Source organism: Paramisgurnus dabryanus, chromosome 19 (assembly GCF_030506205.2).
Source record: "Paramisgurnus dabryanus chromosome 19, PD_genome_1.1, whole genome shotgun sequence".
In the NCBI taxonomy this organism is placed as follows: Eukaryota; Metazoa; Chordata; class Actinopteri; order Cypriniformes; family Cobitidae; genus Paramisgurnus; species Paramisgurnus dabryanus.
The window spans coordinates 12,484,990-12,501,855 of record NC_133355.1 but is presented as its reverse complement, the minus strand read 5'-3'; the positions used below and the strand labels follow the sequence as shown (position 1 = coordinate 12,501,855).

Genomic DNA, 16,866 nt, shown 5'->3' with positions numbered 1-16,866 from the left:
TTGGTTGAGATTCAGGACACCTAATGCGTCTGCTATGGACCCATCATCTCTTATCCAAGATGCAAGACGGATAATATGGCGGTTTTTGGCACAAAAGTATGAGGTCTTACTGAAATCGCTTCAGCAAGCTCTCAAACTGCAGCGAACGATGTGCAGGCACGCATTCTCGTTTGTGCGCGAGCCCGCTGTAAGTTTTTGTGTGCCAGTTGAATTCAATGTTGTGCTGAAGTTATTTGCGCATGCGCTTAATTCACTACCCCGTTTTTGTATCTGCGACCGAATCGTTTAAAGGCAGTCATGTTTGTACTCTGCTGTGAGCTTACATTAAATAGATTGAGCAAATGTTTTAAAACTTGATATGTATTCATGATTTATAATGCATGCAGTTTTTGCACGATCACATGATGGGCTTGAACCGAGTCTTAACAAAAGAGGGGAGCAGAACAGGCGGTTCCCCGAACAATGCGCATGAATTTGGGTCACCCACATACACAGCAATGATCGGCTCTAAATAGAGCAGCATCAACACAAGCGCTAGTTTGTTTGTGCTAGCCGCTTCTTAATTACCTTAAAAAGTTTTTAGTTAAATTAAAAATTATTTTAATCTTTGGAAAACTTCCTTCCAAAACGGTATTTCTATCTTTCTATATCCAGAAATAAAAAGCACATAAAATTTGTCCATATCTTATTTACTTATTTTAAGTTTTTAATTATGACTTAAATTATGACTGAAAGAAATAAAAAAGATGTTTTTATTTTTAAGCTTGACCTTAATCCTCTTCCGTAGAACACTTCTTTTAAGTATCTAAATGCTTTTGTAAAACATTTTAGTGCAGTTCTGTAGCCCTCGGTTGAGATTTTAGGGGCAGCTATTATGCAAAATACACTTATACAAAGTGTTCGGACATGTGTGTTGGCAGTCTACAATAAAAAACACTCTACAAATGAAAAATCCACCCTCTACATCTCAATCCCTATTAAACCAAACCAGTCTCATTAGACAGGTTTTGATTATCTTGTTAATGTGAGGTCACACAAAGGCCCACCAATAGCCACTGACTGGCAGGTTAATTTTACACAAAAGATTTTCTAAATATTTGTTATTTTGAAAATGCTATAAGAAATTATCTGTTTTACTTTGATCTTAAACTTCACAGACATATTCTAGGCACAACTGAGATTATATTACATCTTACAAAAATGGGCATAGTAGGTGCCCTTTAAATATACTTTCATAACAGTATAATCAATAAAACCGTCACCAGTGTGAGGTATTTCTCTTATAACTAAACAGAACAGACTGGACATACATGTAGCAACTTCATAAAGACAGCTTTCACACCATATATAAAACATTTTCAGAACCGTGATACTAAACAAACATCATCTTGACTTTGTAATATGTGCTGCTTGCTATTAGTTACATCCTGTCAAGCTCACATAAACTGTGAACAGAATGTTAAAGTACATTACAAAAACAAACCAAGAAAGCTTTATAATCCTAACACTGTATATGGTCCAAAAATGCACTGAAACAGCAACAGGTTTATATAAAAAATTTATTCAGCCCCCAAATTTTTAGTGCTTGGTGGCAATAAAAAACAGATCTACAAACATTACGTACAGACAGATATGGCAACGAAAAGCCTCAAATCTTACCTTTTAACACCGGCATAAATGTTTAAAAATTATTAAATATACACAAAACAAGTACAATTGTGGAAGTTGAATGTGGGTAACTTGTACACATTGTGTTTTGTATTTTGTGGTATAAAGCCGTGTAGACGTAACTCTTCACTGGTTGGAAAAGTGGCCAGATTTATAACTGTAAAAGCACAACGTCTCCGCTGTCACAGGATGCAGGAAACATGTGCCAGTGTTGATCGGTACAAGTTCCAGTTGAGGCATGTATTACTCACACATGCCGTTGGGAGCCCCAGTGTGTCGAGCGCCCATCATCTGCCCTGCGGCAGCGCTGCCCACCGAACAACCTAAAAGAGGTTACAGAAACCGAAAGGGTAAGACAAACCCAAGAAACCTTGTTTACAAACTCAAACTTAAACATAATCATACAGATTTTGTAATCAAATTTAAACTACTGCTTTGTGACGCACCTGCTTGTTGCTGCTGCTGCTCCATATTCTGCTGTGCCTTCATTTCGGCATATTTCACCTGCTCCATGTGGAAGTTCTGCCTCTCAGACAATAACTGCTGTCTCTGCTGCTCCAACTACAACAACATAGACATAAACAGACTATGTGTCAAGTCCACTGCCTCTTTATCTGAATGATAGGACAGTCTTATTTTTTGTGTGCAGTATGCTTATCTTTGACTACATGGGACAAGCTGAAGAGGAAAATGCACCTTGTTTGATACAATGCCCCGGATAATGCCTTTAACAATTACAAGTGCATTATTTTGCACACATAAAATAGATCAATGTTGCAAATAAAAACTGCTATACAACAGAACATGTAACAGAGGAATACATTTAGTGTCCTCTCCTTTTTTAACCCTGGAGAACCCACGGGTCAAATTTGGGCAATGTTAATTGCTGTTAAGAAAAGGGTTCTTGAGTTCTCCAGGGTTAAACCTGAATAGATGCTAGGCATTGCTTGTCTGATTTACAAAAAAAAAAAGGTCACATTAACTCACAGCTTCTTTTTCTCGGTCCATGATGGTCTCTAGCTCTTCAAAATGTCTCAGTTTGATCTCCAACTTTTTCATCTGAGTTTCAACCAGCAGAGCCACCAGAGACTTAATCTTCCTCTCTTCTACTGCAGCCAAGTGCTAGAGAAACAGACAAATGAGGAGGAAAAGAAACAAATCAGAGCGAGTTTTAGATTAGTAAGTCATCACAGTAGGCCTCTAATTTGTATAATTCAAAGGGATGAATTTAATGACTCAAAACTTTTTTACTCTGGGAAAACTGGCATCTAAAATAAAAGCTTACTAAAAGAACAAATTGTGCCTCATTCCTTATAGATGGTTTCATCGGACGCACGTGATACACGTCTGGATCCGAACCTTACTTCCGGTTTCGTTTTTTTAATGGTCTGACTGGTTGCTAAACTGATCTCTTGAACAAATGCCTCGTCGAAAATAACAAATTTTTTGGTTTCCTAGGTAATCTATGTGTTGTTTTGTTTGCTTGTTATATAAATAAACTATGTTTAAAGAATTTGTTGTTATTTATTATTAGCGGAGTTTACCGGAAGTTACGTGCGGACCGTTTATGTTTATGTTGTTACCGCTGAAACGTTCTATATGTATTATATATAGGCCTGGTTTCACAGATAAGGCTAAAATTAAGCCAGGAGTCTAGGTCTTAGTTAAATTAAGATTTTTAGAAACATGCTTTAGAAAAGACGTTACCAGTGTGTATCTTGAGACAAGTCAATGGCATATGTGTATGTTTTAGTTTAGGACTAGCTTTAAGCTTTGTCTGTGAAACCGGAGGATAGTGTTGTGTTATAAATTGTGCTTGTAATCTTAAAATGGGGAAAATATGGGATTATTCAGGTGGTGTAACATTCACCTTTGCTTTGCTTGCTGCAGATGCCAGTGCTGCAGCAGCTGCTGTGGCAATGTTTGCCTCCACCAATTCAAGCTCCACCGGTCTTCTCAAGTCTTCCCCTTCTCCTTGGGCGTGGCCCATTTCAAAACTCTCCTCTGGACAGAGACCCAATAAATAAGAAAGAAAATCACATCCAATGCATTTTTTTAAACAACTGTATCACTAATGCAATGCATTGTGGGCAAACACTTAAGACTGCAAATGTGGTTAAGATGTTTGAATCTATGAGAATAAAAACGACAGATTAGGAGTCTCATTATTCAGATAAAGACGGTAACTGTAAGACTGTGCTTCACTAACCTGCTGCGCTTTCCTCTCCTCTTTCTCCTTCACTCTCATCTTTCTCCTCGTTCTTCACACGTTCTCCTTCTACCAGGAGGCTGTCACCCTCAGGCTACAACAGACAACACAGACTCAATGACAATCACACAATCAGCTAAAATTAGAGGACAAATTCTTTTGAATTTCAAATCATTTCAAATGAAGCTTGGTATAAAACAGACTTTTGTAATTATATATACAGTACTCTGCAAAACTCTTAGGCCACCAACACCAGCTTTGTTGTTTAAGCAAAGTACAAACAAAATACTTGACACTTTAGTTTATGGGTCAATGACGTGATGTTAGTTATTTTGTGTCCGTATGGTTCAAATAAATGTAAAAGGGTTAAAATTTCAAAATAAATACATTTGCAGATTACTTGCATCCATTCTCTTTTTTTGAGTCTAAAATCTCTGATTTTATTTAATTTTATAAGAATATTTGGGGGATAATTGCAAAAATGTTAATGTGGTGTAACTAGTATTTAAAAAAATAAATAAAAATATAAATATATTCATAAAAAATGTGATATAAAATATTAACATCTAGTCTAGTGAATTATGATTTTTTTACATACATTTTTACATAATATGCCAAAGATTATTTAGAAAACAGAGCTGTGTTCAGCATATGTCAGGACAAATATTACAAAATGCATTAAATTTTACATTTAGAAATAACTAATAAAATGATATTTTAAAATATATTTTTTATGATTACGCTTACACGGCATCAAGGTGAATAAAATATTTAATGGTTACACCATTTGACATTTTCAGGTCCATTCAGTCTTAACTTTCATAAAAAATGGTGCAAATGTAATTTTTTTATTGCAAAAAATCAACATAAATACACTATGTGCATTGAAATAAACCTGAAATCAAGTTTTTTTTTTTTTGAATTTCTCATCTTGCAAAACCAGTTTTGTCACAGACCCTTATACTTACTTATTAATTTAGCTGACTGCTATATATGTCAGAGGTTGCACGCCTCTTGAGCAACTATGGGTTAAGTGTCTTGCTCACGGACACAATGATGTGTCACAGTGGATTCGAACCCGGGTCTCTCTCACCAAAGGCGTGTGTCTTATCCACTGCGTCACCCCACCCCTAAGTACTTATATACTGCTTTAACAAATTTTCTGTATTTTTTAGTTGTATTTGAATAAAGAGACGGAGAAATTATTATATATAATAACTATACTATTGCAAAAACAACAAATCTAATGGTGGCCTAAGGTTTTTGCACCGTTTTTGCACAGTTTGTATATAGAAACAAAACAGAAAGAAAAATAATGCAATTGTGAACTATTATTGTACAGTATACAGCCGAGAAACTGCGATTACTTGTCTCAAAATCAGCTTTATGTACCTTGTCATGGTGCTCAGATTCAATGTTCATTTTTTCGAAACCACTTCCATCTAACAAAGAAAGATGAATATTAGTCTTTTACATCCACAGGTGATCCAAATGAAATATATACCGTAAAAGTAGATATAGGGTAGAAGGTGACTGTTTAAACACTATTAAACATTACTAAGGTTTTCTTTCATTTACTGCCCTCCCCTGGATGTTCCAAGCAATACGGCTACTCCAAATCATTTATTTATTCATCCAAATACATTTCTAAATCTTTCACCTATTACACAAAGGGAATTATAAAGTGATTTCCCGGACAGGGCTTTCCTAGTCCCAGGCTAAAATGCATGTTTGAGCTGCCTTAATTAAAAAACCCCTTTTACTGACATATCAGTGCCATTGTTTTGTCTCAAGATGCATACCAGTATTGTTTTTTTTTTAAGGTTGTTTGTAAAAACTACTTAAATGTCCTAATATAACCAAGACCTAGTCCTGGATTGATCTAAACCCTGTTCAAGAAAACACCCAATGTTAATGTTAAAATGAATTAAATAGACTTATAGGTCACACTGCCAGTAAAATCCTAGTTAAAGTCATTTTGACTGATAAACTGAGATTTAATGTGATCATATCCTCCATAATGTAAGAGCATTCTATAGAAATATAACCTTGATATCTTTAATACTGACTGAGTGAGGCCATGTCAAAGATTGCAAACTGTTTGAAATCAAGGACTGAAATCAAACTTTGATGCACTTAATCTCATCCTTAGATTAAGACTTCATCTCCCTTCACTGGCAGGGACACATATATATTTTTTGTTTTATAGGTTTTTTATTACTAAGCACACACAGAAACTAATGTACCCTGGTTGAAAACTCCTAACAGACTCCGAGACACTCAGGCATATATGCAAGAAACAAAAGGTGAATTTGAGAAGAGTACCAGTCTTTTCTGGATCTTGATCAAGTCCTGTGATGCCACCTGACTGCAGTGCGAATGCAGAATCTAAATTATGCCCCACTCTCTGTGACTTTTGAAAGGCAATGGTGAATATGTCAGTCGGTGCACCCTCTCTTGCTCTCGAGAACTCCTCTGAAATACATCAACATACATGTTTAGCTCCTCACGTTTCTTCAGAAACATCACATATTACACACAAAGCAACTCTTACCCAAAGCCGCCCTTGCAGCAGCAGAAGCAACTCGAGGGTCAACCACAGATGCCAGGAAAGCAACAGTGCTCATTACGGGGTTCCCTGATTGGCTGAACGGGACCGGCTGATAGGCTAGAGGGCCCATAGATGCTTCGGAGTTCTCCAGGTATGGGTCCTCTATGGGCAACCGCAGGAAATGAAGAATACAGTCGTCCTGTGTACGGCTACCCACGTGTTCAGACACCTTATTCCAGTCGTCTTTATACATTTCTAAAGCCTGACAGGAATGAAGGGAGATATTATGAAAAAAAAAACAATTAAGCGGATGTATCCATAATTTTTGAGGTATCTTAACACTTTTTCCCCACACCTTGATTAAACTTCAAATTCAAGGACCTTTCAAGGACTTTCCAGGTGCAATACCCTCAAATTCAAGGACTTCAAGTGAGAGCAAGGTTACATTGTGTTACAGTTTTCATGTGTCAAACAAAACTATGCAAAAAAGCATTTTGGTATGCATCAAAATTCGCATACAGAAGATACAAGCATTCAAAACTAAAAGTTTAGTGTGTGCGCGTTTAAAAAGTCTAGAATTGTTATAACATCACCCTACACTACACAGGGAATAATATGGATATTTGAACTTCTTGCACAACATATATTCAAGCACTTTTAATGACCTGTATCTATTTATATTTATATTTATTTTTTAAAACTTTCCAGGGAATTTTTTTCCCCAGATTCACAAACTTGCACAGATTTCGAGGACCCGTGGGAACCCTGTTTCATGAGGTAGATAAAAGATTTCATGTAATCTCTTTACACAAATTAGACCAAAGAGATTAAACAGTAATTGCAATAATGTTGCAGAAGACCCCGAAACAGTACCAAAGCTTTATCCAATCAAAAATCTTATTCGGACAGACTGCTTGACTGGCTTACCTCTAAAAGCAACAGTGTTTCCTGTTCTGTCCATTCTCTTCCTGCACTTGCTCCTTTACTCTAGAGATAATTAAGGAAAGAAAGAAAGAAAGACAAAGAATGAAATAAAAAAGTAAATTGTCAATGGCATACAGTTGCCATGCATTTGCAACAATACTTTGTGCATGTGTGTGTTTTTACCTTAGGATGTTTCTTAGTATAAATGTCAATCCGCAGACCAAAATTCTGGAGGTCAGAGGGCTTTTCTGTGGACTTTTCTGGGAAATGCAACATATGCTGAGAAGCTGATACCTTAAAAAAAAGATAAAAATAGACAATATTTGATGACATTAGGATAATGATTAACATTTTATTATACAATTACTATACGATTGCTTATACATCATCCCTTACCTGTAAAGGTCTGTGCTGCAGCGGTACAAGTCCTGAAGGCGTGTCTGTGAGAACATTAAAGTGTGGTGTTGGCGGTGGGCCCATAGGTAGGGGTCGACTCTCTGCATCTACCTGATAATTTATTAAACCCCACTGCTCCAATAAAGAATGAACTCTACAAACACAAGAACACACATGATTTTATTGGATTAAAAGATTTAATAAAAGATGAAACTAACAACTGAATGTACACACACACCTTATAAGTGCACAAACATCTCCTGTCAGGTTTCTTCTGCAGGACGTTGAGGTAAGATACTCTTGAGGGTTTAGTCGGTATGTGTCAATCATGAAGTTTCGGTAGGCAAGATATCTGCAAACATGTTTGTTTAACATTCAATAGGAAGGATCTAATACAAGGTAATATGTGCGTAAATTTACTGACTTACATTTCTGGTGTTTTGGATTTATTTTTCCCATTGAAGAACTCAGGAAGTGCGCGTCTTTCTATTTGGTGAATACTATCAGACAGAAAAAGAGGAATAAGATCCTTTATCACACTTTGTATCATTTACTAACCCTATATTGTTACCAACTTGTATACATTTCACAACAGAGATATTTTGAGGAATGTTTGTAACCAAACCAATCATAAGGCCCACTGACATCCAAAAAATGAGAAAAAAAATACTATGCAAGTAAATAAGGCTTCTGATCATAGAGAATGAGACGTGGTCTGGGAACCATATGCTCATTTACTCGTATTTGAGGCGTGGTTTACGAATGCCCAGAGCCGTTTATTGTGCGCTACGAATGTTTATCAAATGCGTCTGTACGTAGCTCATAGCCAATCGTTTCAATTATACCAGATGACATATGTAGAGCAACATAAATTCAAGCGTCAAAAACTTTTATCGGGTACATGTCCACATAGCTGAAAGTATAATGCGCACTTCCCCCAAAATATATGCATGTCGATGCATAAATATACACCATAGATCTAACACAGAAGTATAGACCAATTTAGAGTAGACGTCACAGTTACGTCACCTCAAGCTGCGCGCGCAATGCGGTTGCAGAAAAACAGTGGAAATGAATTAGACACGAGTGAAAAGAGCAAGATAACTCACTAGACAATGTCCTGTTGTGCTGTTAAGTGTCAGAATAAGAATGCCAAAAAAGATGGCTTTCATTTTTATAGAATACCATCGTCGAAGACATCATTTGAAGATAAACGTAGGTGTTTATGATTACTATAAGCCCTTAAACGGACAGAATGGAGCGAGGAAATCATCTGGAAATCTTTTAATAATTAGAATAGAAAATAAGTAGAGAAGATGTCCGGTGTTCTGTCAAAATCTTTTCCCTCTGTGTGTTTCTTATAGCGTTTTTATCACGTTACAATTATAATTTATTCAGAATAAATGTTTTTTTTATACTTTTTATATTTCGTTTTCTATTATTTATTTTTATTTCCTTATATCTTAGCTTTTTCTTCTTCCTGTTTGTTCTAAAATTATTATGTTTACATACTTAATAAATATATAAATATAGCACACACACACACACACACACACGATGTAAAGTGTTATTAATATATAAACAGGCCTTTTTAATGTATGTTTAAACATAATACTTTTATAATAGTTTTAGAACAAACACGGACGTAAGATAAATATAAGGAAGAAATAATAGAAAACAGGAAAATTATGAAATATTTAATAAACGCTATTATATATAATACATGATAGTATTGCTTTTATATGTACTTTAGCGATTCAGACTGTAAAAATAAATGATTTAGCAAAAAAGAACAATACATTACATACATGGCATGCATATCAGTAGCCAAGCCATTTAAACTTTTTATCTATCTAAAAAAATTAACGTAACGTGATTAAAACGCTATAAAAAACATTGCACTAAAGGGAAACATAAAGGAATCAGACTTCGACAGAACACTGACTCACCAGTTGTAGTCAAACCAGGAGGTATAGGTGGGGATAATGATGTGATGTATTTGTTCTGTAGCACTCTCATTGGTCTCTGACAGCGCTTACCCCCATGACCTCCCCCCACGTTTCCACAATAACCAGACTGACAGGTAGAGCGAAGCTAGCAAGACATTGTTGTTTACCCACAATATAACACCCGGCTCACGTCACAACGGAAGCCTAGTAGCTCAAACATGTGGAGACTTTCTGTATTTGGTTCGGCCCGAGGTCGAGCAACGTTCATCGAAGCGGACGTTTAGTGCACACGAGAGTGCTGTTGTGTTCACACTGACCCAAACGAACCGTACTCGGACCAACACGTCATTTGGTCCGACCTAAACAGTACATGTGTGAAAGCACCCTAAATCAGGCTCAAATCAAAGTGAGTCTTTAAGCAAGGGAGTTTTGGAAAATGATCCATTTAAAACTTACCAGTTGTAGTCAAACCAGGAGGTATAGGTGGGGATAATGATGTGATGTATTTGTTCTGTAGCACTCTCCTCCCCCTCCATCCCACGACTAAACTCTCTCTGCTCGTCCTCATCCTACACAAACACAAGAATAGGTCACATCATGATATTAGCTTGAGCTAAAGTTTCATTATACTGGGGGGGGTTGTCTATAAAGGCCGTTTCACACAGTACGCGGCAACCGCGAGTGTTTAGTTCTTTTTGAATAGGAGACGTGCGGAAAGCGGCAAAACGGGGGCGGTTACAGAGGTGAAGCGGAGTTGGTCCATACGCCTTGCTTGTGCACCCAAAATCCTATTCCTTCTCCGGACATGGTACTTCATGACAGGCGCCGTTAAAGATAAACATATTTGCACTAAATGCTGCACAAAACGCTTCCAATACAAGAGAAAAGCTGAAGCTGCGCGGTGATTTTGCCGCTTACCGCGTACCATGTGAAACGGCCATAACAAGATTGTAGCTCTATGGCTATTCAGCAACCAACCATAATAACAGATACAAGAATGAATAAATCACTAACTCTGACACCGGAGAGCAGATCCTCTTCCTGGTCATCTAAGTGAAACAGAAAGTCACATGATTCACTAACTGGTCCAAAATAGAATTCAAATCACCCAAAAACACACAAACTTACCCAAATCTGCCATGATCCCTCCTTTAACTGGAGTATTTTCACTGTCTTTTTTCAGGTTCACTATATCCAATAGGAAATAAGGTGTTATGCTTTAAATATTAACTGTACAAATAACATAAGCGGTAAAAATGCAAAAAGAAGAAACTTACCATTTTTAGGTAGTATGACCTCCTCCATGTTAGGTACAGGTGTTGGATCCTCCATGTCTTTAGTAAGGTCTTCCTCTGGCTCCGGGTCTTCCGGTTGGCCACGCTTTTTATACGAGCTGCTGCGTTATACCAAAATATGCATGCAATAAAATATTACGCAATGACAGCGCAGTGACATAAATGGAGATGATGTAAAGTAATGTCACTTTACCCCTTTTTTCCTCCCTTTTTCCTAGACTCAGAGGAGGATGGAGACAGGGAACGCCGCCGCTTCTTCCAAAATTTCGGTTCCTTCTGAAAAATGAGAAATGTATTTAAAATAAAACAACCAGCAAAGCTAAAAATACTAATTAGTACAAATTAGATGATAGCTTTAGAAGAATGTGTAAGATAAATTAAGTACTGTATACCTCTTCGGTTTGGTAGATACGACGCCGGAAACTCACACTATTCCCATTCTCATTTACCGCATAGTCTTCTTCATTCATCCACTCATTAAAAGTGTCGGTGTCAAAAACCCATTTGGCATGAACCTGAGGATAAACTGTGTTTTAGTTTTAGTACTCTCATCAATGAAGAAGAGCAGATCGGGTCTATCATTACATAAAAAGTTAATCTCAATAATTTAAATTCAAGGTATTAGTACTCAAAAGGCTTCTTTCACCTTCCAGCACTTGTCTGGGTTGGGAGGTTCCTCCACTTCTCCATTCACATCACTTGCTGACACAACAGAGTCATAGCTACCAAAATAAAATACACAAGCATGTACTGTAACTACATCATGAAAAAAATGTATAATATATGTTTTAGTTCGATCTCTGTGATTCTTTCTTGTGTATTGTTTACCTGTCTGGACACATGCCCCAGTGTACCATCACCTGCCGATCTAATCTCATGACTGGTCTAAACCACTCTTCTGGAAAAGATAAAGATATCACTTAAAGGAACACGCAGACTTTTTGGGATTTTAGCATATTCACCGTATCCCCCAGAGTTAGATAAGTCCTTAAATACCCTTTCATCTCCATGCATCGCGTAACTCTGTCTGACGCACCCACCACTAGCCTAGCTTAGCACAAAGACTGGAAGTAAATGGCTCCAGCTAGCATACTGCTCCCAAAAGTAAAATGTTGGTGTTATTTTGTCACTAACTGGGAGCAGTATGCTAGCTGGAGCCATTTACTTCCAGTCTTTGTGCTAAGCTAGGCTATCTTTGGGTGCGTCAGACAGAGTTACGGGACACATGGAGATGAAAGGGGTAACTATGGGCTTATCTAACTCTAGGGGATACGGTGAATAAACTAAAATACCCCCAAAGTTGGCATGTTCCTTAACACCATAAACAAAGTTATGAACATTTCTGAAAGATATTTACATGACAGTGCATTAAAACACTTTGGAAACTCATTACATTTAGCCTTCACATTTCAATATATGATGATCTTGACATTACACGTGCCATGCTTTACCAGTTGAGCTACAAGAACATTAAACTGCTACACAAATTATTACAAATCCTGCAGATACAGACTGACGGGTGCATTAAAACACACACATACCTTCATCTGCTGTTGAGGGGTTTGGGTATATTTGGTGAGTGGCTTGTGACCGATCCTCTGTAACTGTGCCCTGAAATGAGTGAGAAAGGAGTGTAGTCTATGAGCAATTATATGAATATAGGATATATTTTAATCATCTTCTTCCTTTCCACTTTTACGCTCACCTGATGCCGCAAGATTATGTCTTTAAGCTTTATGGTTTGCTTTTGCTCAAAATCGGGAGACAGGTACACCACAGGTCTGCTTAATAGATTATTCTAGAATACACAATGACACTGAGGTAAGAATTTGTACCATCAGAAATTCATTTTGTCCCAAAAAATTGTCTCTGGTAAAGTCCAGCACACATACCTGTATCAGTGTATTCTCAATGGAGATGAACATTTCTACATTACGATCCACTCTGGATGGGTTCTGCAGATCGAAGCGTCTCCTTTGATAAAAACATCAAACAGTGAATGGAAGACATTTGACATGTACTAGACACACAAATTTATAAGCCAACGAATGAGATAATCTGTAACACCAAATTTGTTTTGCACATTTGACAACAATTTACATAAGCCGTTCATACTAACCAGCCCTGTTCAGTCTTAAACTTGTACACTGATCCCAGAATATGGCACAGGGCACCACCTGGCCTCATGTTAAGAAAACACTTTGCCTGTGAAGAAGGAACCAAATTCACAGTCAATATAGGCAAAGATGTGGCCGATAAATTTGGGAGGTACAAAAACTAAACTGAATGGTCATTAAAAAATTTGAGAAAGCAATAACTCACAGGAAGTTTTGTGAAGTCTGGGTTATTTGCTCTGCGTCCAAAAGAGTCCTCCTGAAACTGCAACAGTTGGATGACCAGACCGGACAGAGACTTGCTGGATGGAGCATCGGCCTGCACATACTAGATATAAAATCACAAACTTTAAAAAACTATAAATCAGTGTGATGGATGCATCATTAACAAACCATAAATATGTTCAGAAATGTCTGCAACCTTAAGTTACTGGAGGCAACTGATACAAGGTAACTTAAAGAGTCACAACACTGAAAATGCAATGGCCTGTAGTTTCTCACAGTAGATGTTTGATGTTAATATAATAAAGTCTCGTACAGGCATGTGTCACCTGTACAGTGGACAGTTATCAGTGACGTCAGTGCAGAGAGGGTGTGTGTGTTACTCAGGTTATGTAAACAAACACCTTTAATACAAACCAGCAACTCAATGCAACGCTGCTAGCATGTTTGAATTTAATTTTTAACACTAAAATTAGGTACATTTAAATATTTACATAACTTGTTAAATCTTACACTTAATCAAAAGGAAGTATAAAGTTTAAACTAACTTAACTTTGGAAAAGGTATCACAGAATATTTGTCATCTTGTCAAAGACGTTAAGAAAGCACGAACTAGCAATTTCTCTATTAAATGACCCAAACCAGCCAAGAACATCACATACAAACATTTTGAATTTGGGGATAAGAATTAGGTAAACAGATCTTTCTGCACAGAAATCTAAAAGAAAGCTTTGGGTAATAAAAACAAATGGCTGCAGCGGCTATGCTAACCTTTTTATAATGCTTTCCAATCCAACTGCGGACCGTTTCCATCTGAGAGATGATTTCTGGGCTTTCCCAGAATTTACAGCAGGGTCCGCCATCGGTTTTTCGACTCAACGAAGAGCTACAGCTAGTTTGGTTTGTACCTGGTCCAGCAGCAGCAGTAGATCCTAAAGAATGAGTGGCCATTGTTACATGCTAATTAGCCTCCGCTATCCAGGATGAGTAAAGACGGCACAGCTCCTCCAGCGGCCAGAAAATGTTTTTTCTATTTCTTTTGCCGCTGCGCAGACTGAAAACAGACATCAAAGTAACGCGAGAAAGCACGGCTTTCGACAAGCTCTCGCGGCACTTCGATGTCATAGGCTGATCGCTCTGCGCAGCGACGCGAAGTATTCTTCTTTTGTTTGTTTACGGCGGTTAATCCACACAAGTAACACCTACTGGGGTGTATTCCAGAAAGCAGGGTTAACTTACCATCAGATTAACCCCGAACTTTGGGTTGATCAACCCCAAACTTGCTTACTCGGGGTATGTCGGTTCCAAAACACAGTTTAAGAGTTAGGTCAATCAACTCGCTGAAAGTAACCCAGAGTTAACGCGCGCTCACGGTAACAACATAAAGGCATTGTCAATGGATCGCAGATTTCACGAGTCACCATGGAAACGTCAGAGAACTTAAAAGTTTTTAAATGAGAAATAACATTATAAACTAATATTTTCTGGCAAAATCAACGTTTTATAATCGGCTTAGAAGTGCGTGATTACAAAACAGATCAAATTAATTAATTAAATAATTAATACGAACCCATTTTACCCCATTTAAGTCCAATATTATATGTGTCTCAACGAAAATACACACAATTTTATTTAAAATAATCTAAAACAATCTAAAATAATTAATATAGTCAAAATAATCATAGATTTTATATATGATTGTAAACATATGAATTATGAATATATTTTCCCCTGTGAAAAGTAACAATGGTTTTACTACAGTAAAAAACATGGTTACAGTAAAACCATGGTAACCACAAAATAACCATGGTTTTCAAAAAAACATAGTTAAACGATGGTTAGTGTAGTAAAACCATGGTTCTGCTGATAGTAATCAATGCACAAAAAAACATGGTTACTACAACTATACACCAATAAAACCATGGTTAATTTCATAAGAGTTGTGGCACATAAAGTGCAAATACATCATAAGGCTTATTTAAAGTTTTTTTTTTTTTTTAGATATGATTGTATTGTGTAGGCATAAAATGCACTATGATAATATTCACTATATTGTACTTATTTTACTTCTGCTCCTTTGGGTTACCCTGTTTAGTTTTAGGACTTTCCTTGTATGACACTGTGTCACCATCTTTTTTAACATTTACTGATAGCTGATAGATTAATGCACCCTCTTTTAATTGTAAAGCTTCCTTACAGTCCTTACAGATTTTCAATAATGTTGTGTAATGCTTTTCATTACACTACACTAAGAATGATCATTCATTTGCATTGGACGATTAGGATCTGCTGTGACAGAATTGGAGAATAGAAATGTTACATTAGTGTCAATAGTAACATGTTGTAATATATGTCCTGTATCATCTAATATATGCAAATATCTCAATTTCCCTTTGCTCAAAAATGATAGCTCAGGAAAGCAGCTACAAAAGGTCAATTTTAAAGAAATAAAGGTGATTTAGAAAAACACCAACTATAGATCAAATGTAGAGAGAGGGCTAAGGATCTGAAGTGCATGTTTAAGAAATAAATATTATACTATGAAATATATATTTATAATTTCATTTCATTGTGTACATGATTCTAACTGATAATAGAAAATCTCTGACCACTATGCCATGTCTGTGATTCAATGGTGTTTCACCTAATGAAGTCTGTGCTTCACCTGTGTCACTCTGTGGGTCAGTGTTAAATCATGCCTGTGCTTCATGGGTGTCATTCTGTGGGCCAGGTCAGATGCACATGCCTATCAGAGACTGCAGGCAGGGGTAACTTCGATCCCTCAGTAATTATTATTATGATAGGCATCATGTGTTTCTATTTGTTATATCCATTTACTGTAACATTGCCACATTGTCACTTAAGTAACATAGGTTAAGATTCATTAATGACAATGTATTTGCACACACATTTATTATAACTTTAGATTCATCTCAAATTATCTAGTAAGTGAAAGATGAGGTTATTTATGAATTGACAAAATTGATATGGAAATGTACTTTATTGTTAACATTAATTAACTGATGGAATTATGTTTCATACATCCACTGATATTTGGAGATATATTACTAATGAACATAATTAAATGTATACTATTTAGTCCGAACACAAATATGAATACATTTTTAATTAAATTTAATTAATAATAAAATTTATAGTAATTAGTCCAATCACCAATAACAATCCATGTTATTAAAAAAATAGTTTCTTTAAAAAAAATTCATATCACACATTTTTTAAGACAGCAATAAATATTCGCTACTGTAAATATAATAAAATAAAATAAATGCTTTAACATTGTAATATTATGCAAAATATATGCTTCCACGCCCGCTGTACGCTCGTCATAAGTGCACGCATGCGCAGACTTCCTCCGAAGCCTCGTTTTATTAACTAAAATGAACTTACCCTGCAACATAACCTGCTCCGGAGCAGGTTATCTTCAGAGAGTCAGTTGCTATGGTTACTTACATAACCCGAAAGTTACCTCCGTTTTTGGAACCGAAAGCAGAGGTTATCCGCTTACTTACTCCTAAAC

The 16,866-nt window shown here is 36.6% G+C and overlaps 1 protein-coding gene across 2 annotated transcripts; it reads right to left on the bottom strand.

Moving 5' to 3' along the window:
* Positions 1-1,541: 1,541 nt before the first annotated feature.
* On the bottom strand, positions 1,542-14,362 carry smarcc1b (SWI/SNF related BAF chromatin remodeling complex subunit C1b). Of its 2 annotated transcripts, none has more exons than XM_065289631.2 (27): positions 14,100-14,362; positions 13,315-13,434; positions 13,112-13,197; positions 12,885-12,966; positions 12,698-12,790; positions 12,534-12,603; positions 11,821-11,890; positions 11,639-11,714; positions 11,385-11,507; positions 11,186-11,268; positions 10,975-11,090; positions 10,826-10,885; positions 10,712-10,746; positions 10,154-10,266; positions 8,177-8,248; positions 7,987-8,100; positions 7,749-7,902; positions 7,536-7,646; positions 7,356-7,415; positions 6,432-6,690; positions 6,203-6,352; positions 5,270-5,319; positions 3,878-3,971; positions 3,539-3,672; positions 2,656-2,790; positions 2,115-2,229; positions 1,542-1,991 (listed from the first exon to the last, which is right to left on the bottom strand). In XM_065289631.2, exons 1-27 carry the CDS (start codon positions 14,277-14,279, stop codon positions 1,912-1,914), a joined length of 2,835 nt encoding a protein of 944 aa, XP_065145703.1. In that variant the 5' UTR covers positions 14,280-14,362; the 3' UTR covers positions 1,542-1,911. The 2 variants fall into 2 exon arrangements, with proteins under 2 accessions (XP_065145703.1, XP_065145696.1); XM_065289624.2 differs by having other exon boundaries at positions 10,975-11,093; positions 14,100-14,358.
* Between the last annotated feature and the right edge of the window lie 2,504 nt (positions 14,363-16,866).

Excerpts from the sequence above, each read along its gene's own strand:
- smarcc1b (XM_065289624.2), bottom strand. The coding sequence starts at position 14,279 with ATGGCCACTCATTCTTTAGGATCTACTGCTGCTGCTGGACCAGGTACA. Across the intron at positions 6,691-7,355 it reads AAACACTGTTGCTTTTAGAG|GCTTTAGAAATGTATAAAGA; the intron begins GTAAGCCAGTCA and ends CATTCCTGTCAG. Across the intron at positions 2,230-2,655 it reads TGGACCGAGAAAAAGAAGCT|TTGGAGCAGCAGAGACAGCA; the intron begins GTGAGTTAATGT and ends ATGTTGTTGTAG.